Consider the following 4210-nt stretch of genomic DNA (forward strand, 5'->3'; position numbering starts at 1 on the left):
GATTGTGATAAGAATTGTACGAGCCCCCAATAAAATGATTTAAAATAAATAAATAAAAATTTACCTTTGAGGCTTTCAGAAAAATCACACAACCATATTTTAGGGGAGGAAATCCACTAGGAAATGGAGGGCACGCTCTTCAAAGGAAAGCACAGCGGAACTCGTTATGTTTGCAAAACCCAATTTGTGGACCATTGCATGTGGGATGTGTGAACAAAGCACACTGGAGGGCATTTAGATGTTTTCAGTTGATGGTTAGTTGTGCTGCATGGGATGGCTTGGCTTGAAACAGCCAATCAGCGAAGTGTTAGGCAGGTAAGTGGACGGACTGGGTTGTGTGAGGTCGGCAGCTCTGCATCAGGGCTTCAGGAATTGCGTCTTCCAACCAGGAATGGCAGCAGGAGCTCCCTTCGGGCCGAGGAAAGATGCAGGCAGTGACCTGGCCCTCTTTCCTGCCTCTCGGTACGTGGGGGGTGGGGGACTATGAGGCCCACTGACAGGCATCTAGCCTTCTAGGGCCATGGTGGAGCCTTGAAGGGATGCTAGCTTATCGAGGGCCGTGCGGGCCGGGCTGTCTCTGGACCAGAGCAGCCCAGAGTCCCCTTTGGTATTTCTCTTGCCTCAGATGGGAGCCTAGCTTCTGGAGGCAGCCAGCACTGGCTCCCACTCAGGCTATGCCACACACGGATGCCACCTCGGACAGCTCCCCTTTTAGGGCCTTAGCTTCTTCTTCGTCGGCAAAGCAGAGCCACAACACAACCTCCCCAAAAGCTTGTTTTGGGGGTCAAATAGGAGGACACAGCAGCTGAGCACGCCATGGCTCAGGTGTTACTTCTAAGGGAGCTGGAAGAAAGATCCCCTAGAGAGGCAGGTGGAGCCCCCTCAAAAGCAACACCAGGAGGCTGCTGTGGACCCCACAGACCTCGCAGTGCTCAGGCTGGGTGGGAGGGAGGGAGAACCTTACCCTTAAGTCTGCCTTTGGGAACGGGATGGGCGGAAGTAGGAAGTGAGGGGTGAGTGGGGGTGGAGACCCAGGTGGGGCAGAGTGAGAAGCCAGGGCACAGGCTGGGCCCAAATACCGCTCCTTGGACCTGCTGCCCAGCTTCCAGGGGGGTTTGCCCCTCTTGCTGGGAGTAGACCCATGTAAAAGGAGCCCTGGGTCACCGTGGTTCCACATGGGCTGCTCACCTCAAGGCCAGCAGTTCAAATCCACCAGCTGCTCCTTAGAAGAAAGGGGATGCTTTTCAATCCTTAAGCTTTACACTTTTGGACACCCGAGGGAGCAGTCGTATATACTCTGTCCTGTCGGGTGGCGCGGAGTCAGAATTGACTCCATGACACTGGTTGGTTTGTTGTCTACGGTGGTGAGTTTGGTTTTGCTTATTACTGTTTGGGCCTTTAGAGTTGAAGAGGACTTGGACCAGATCCTGAACCTGGGCGCTGACCCCAAACCCAAGCCCCTACCCAAGCCCAAGCCCAAGCCTAAGCCACCAGTGGCAGCTAAACCCGCGTTACCCAGAAAACCAGCTGTCCCCCCCAAAGTGGGCCCATCGGAAGCCGTGGCCGGGCAGTGGAAGCAGCAGCAGCAGCGGATCCAAGCCATGGATGAGATGGACATCTTGCAATACATCCAGGACCATAATGCACCTGGCGAGGCCACGCCCAGCCTCTTCTGACCCTGTGTGCCCCCCTGCTGGGCCTCTGGCCATACACGTCTCCTGTGCAGGGGGGGTATGAGTGAGTTGGGACAAGGGGGAGGCTGAGCCCTAGGATCCCTGTACCACCTGTTCCTTTGTCTCCTGGTCTGCAGGGTGTGGGGCGTGAAGGCCACTGGAGGAAGTGGCCGTCCAGGAAGGGGAGTAGTCTGAACCATGGAGTGAGAGTGTGGGGTCTCAGGGATGCCTGCCCAAGGGCACTGACCCCTCTGCACAAGCCTCACTGTGGGCAACCCCAGAATGGGGAGGCGGGGAGGCCTGAGCCAGGAGCGTGAGCTTCTTCTGTGCCGGGTCACTCCACTGTGTTTAGGTGGCCGGAGGAGGCTGTGGATGGGACTCCCAGGATGGGAACCCTGAATGGGTACCTGGAAGAGCCCACCTAGGTGGCTGGAAGCTTCTGCTGGGTGATCTCTGCTTGCAGCTCTGGGCCTGCTGCTCTCCCATGAAGCAAGCTCAGAGAAGTCAGGTCCAGCCCCGCTCCTCTGGGTCTGGATAGCCCGCTGGGCCAGCTCCGCATGTGCCTCCCTTTTCCTTTCTCAGGATGACCAGGCCAGAATGTGGCCTCCTCGGGCCTTCGGGCAGAGCACTGGGATCCACCAGTGCATCCAGCCGTCACAGCCTCCAGAGCATTGCCCCGCCTGAGCTTGGGGACCTTCCAGGCCCTGGCTGTGCCCCGCACAGTGGGCCAGACCTCTGCTACACGTGGCAGGTAGTACAGACCCTCCTCTGGAGTCTGCACCTGCTCACCATCCTCTCACCAGTGGGCACCACCGGCCCTGGTAGAGTCAGTGCCTTAGACCCCCAGAACCCCTGCGAAATCTGCCATGCCTGAGTGGTGTTTAATGGAATGACTCAGACAAAGAATGTTACTTTGTGATGAAACCCTTCATGTGTAGAGCTGGATTGGAAACAAACCCCTGAGTTTGTCTTTTGGGGTTTGTTATAAAACAGAACTGTTGTGCCAAGGCCCCGCCCTGCGTGACAAGCAGAGGCATAGGAAGCGGCTTTGGTTATAGGACCCCAGACCCTTTCCTGATAGAAGCCATGCACCAACCCCAACAGAGCCACTCGTTGTCCTGGGCCACTTGTTTGCCGCCATCTGAGGACTTGGCCCCAGCCTTGTGAGTCCCAGCAGCGAATGTCACCTGCCTGGCACCTTCCTGTGTGCCTCCCAGTGGGGGGTGAGAGGTGATTCCAGAAGCTGAGGCAGAATTCCTCTTACCCAGTCCACCACCATGGGCCTTCAAACCTCCCCTCCCTCACCTGAGGACACACTCTTGCCCGGGGTCCGGCCCTTAGGACCTCCACTCATGATTGACTGCAGAAGACCCCTCAGCGAGGAATGGGGGATGCCCAACTGAACTCTTACTGGAAAGGCTACAAAGCTGTGCTGCCCAGCTCTCCCTCACCCGCCCGGAGATGCCAGCTCCCTGCACACCCCGCCTTGGCCTTCCCCCACCCTCTGGCTCACTTTGATCAATTCTCTGGGAGAAGGCTCACGTGTCACATAGGAACAGAAGGTGACCACGGGGTCCCTCTGGCTGGAGTCTCTGCAGAAGCTGGACTTGCCACTCTGACGTGGATTCACTGAGCGTAGCCCAGCCTCGCCCTCGGTGGCCGAGAGCTGCCGGACACCTCAGTAAGCTCTGTCCTTCCCAGATGAGAAGGCTATAGGTGCGGTTTGTCTCTCACCACAGGTCTGTCTCCTCCTGGCCAATCAGTGGCATCCGGGCATCCAATAAAGGCCATCTCAGTGATGCATTCCAGGGCTGGTTTGTGCCGTTCTTTTCTCAGTGTTGAGCTAATGGCGCTGGGTGAATAATTCTTTATAATTGTCTCAACCGGGGAGCTGCCCTTAAGGGGACCTGGGCCTGCCAAAACTGCCCCAACTTCTCACGTGGGCTCTCAGTTGAATGGGGTGAAGGAGGGGAAGAGCGTCCGTCATTTCTTCCCCACTGTGTAAACTGAGGCAGAGGGGCCAGAGGCCCAGGCTTCAATCGAGGTCATTCCTCAGGTCAGGAACAGAGGGAGCACCCAGCGGAGCCTTGTGTAGGAGGACCCCTCCCCTTCTCTTGACCATACCACCCATTCTTGGTAAGTAGGAACAAGTCCCTGCCCGGACTGCCCTGGGGCCCTCTCAGCTCTGGCCCCAGATCAGAATCTGTAGCCCTGCCCATATAGACTCATCCCCAATCCCCGCAGAGAAACCCTGCCCAGGTCTCCTGGCCTCGAACGCCCGCTGGTGCTCAGCTTCTGAGGATCAGCTTTCCTCCCCAGGATCCAGAAGTTCGAAGCCAAACAATTCTGCACATTGTCCGCCACCACTGCAGGGCTGGAAGGAAACCAGGGAAGCTGCCCCGCCTCGCCCCAATGGGATAGGGAGTAGAGAGGGTTTTCTGTAATCCTCACGGAAGAAGACCACCAGGGCTCTTCTTCGAAGGTCCTGTTGGGTAGGTTGCAACCCCAACCTTTAGGTTAGCTGTCAGGCTTAGCCA

At 57.1% G+C, this 4210-nt stretch overlaps 1 protein-coding gene across 1 annotated transcript in view; it reads left to right on the plus strand.

The window, feature by feature from the left end:
• HS1BP3 (HCLS1 binding protein 3) overlaps nt 1-3476 on the plus strand; it is a 49896-nt gene extending 46420 nt beyond the window's left edge. The window contains exon 7 of the mRNA XM_013004073.2: nt 1403-3476. Within this exon, the coding sequence (XP_012859527.1) occupies nt 1403-1676 (274 nt within the window). The 3' untranslated portion in view covers nt 1677-3476. The remainder of the gene's footprint in view (nt 1-1402) is intronic.
• Nucleotides 3477-4210: the final 734 nt, after the last annotated feature.

This window comes from Echinops telfairi, unplaced genomic scaffold (genome assembly GCF_000313985.2).
Source record: "Echinops telfairi isolate 266 unplaced genomic scaffold, ASM31398v2 ScPeMD7_9;HRSCAF=40, whole genome shotgun sequence".
Classification (NCBI taxonomy): domain Eukaryota; kingdom Metazoa; phylum Chordata; class Mammalia; order Afrosoricida; family Tenrecidae; genus Echinops; species Echinops telfairi.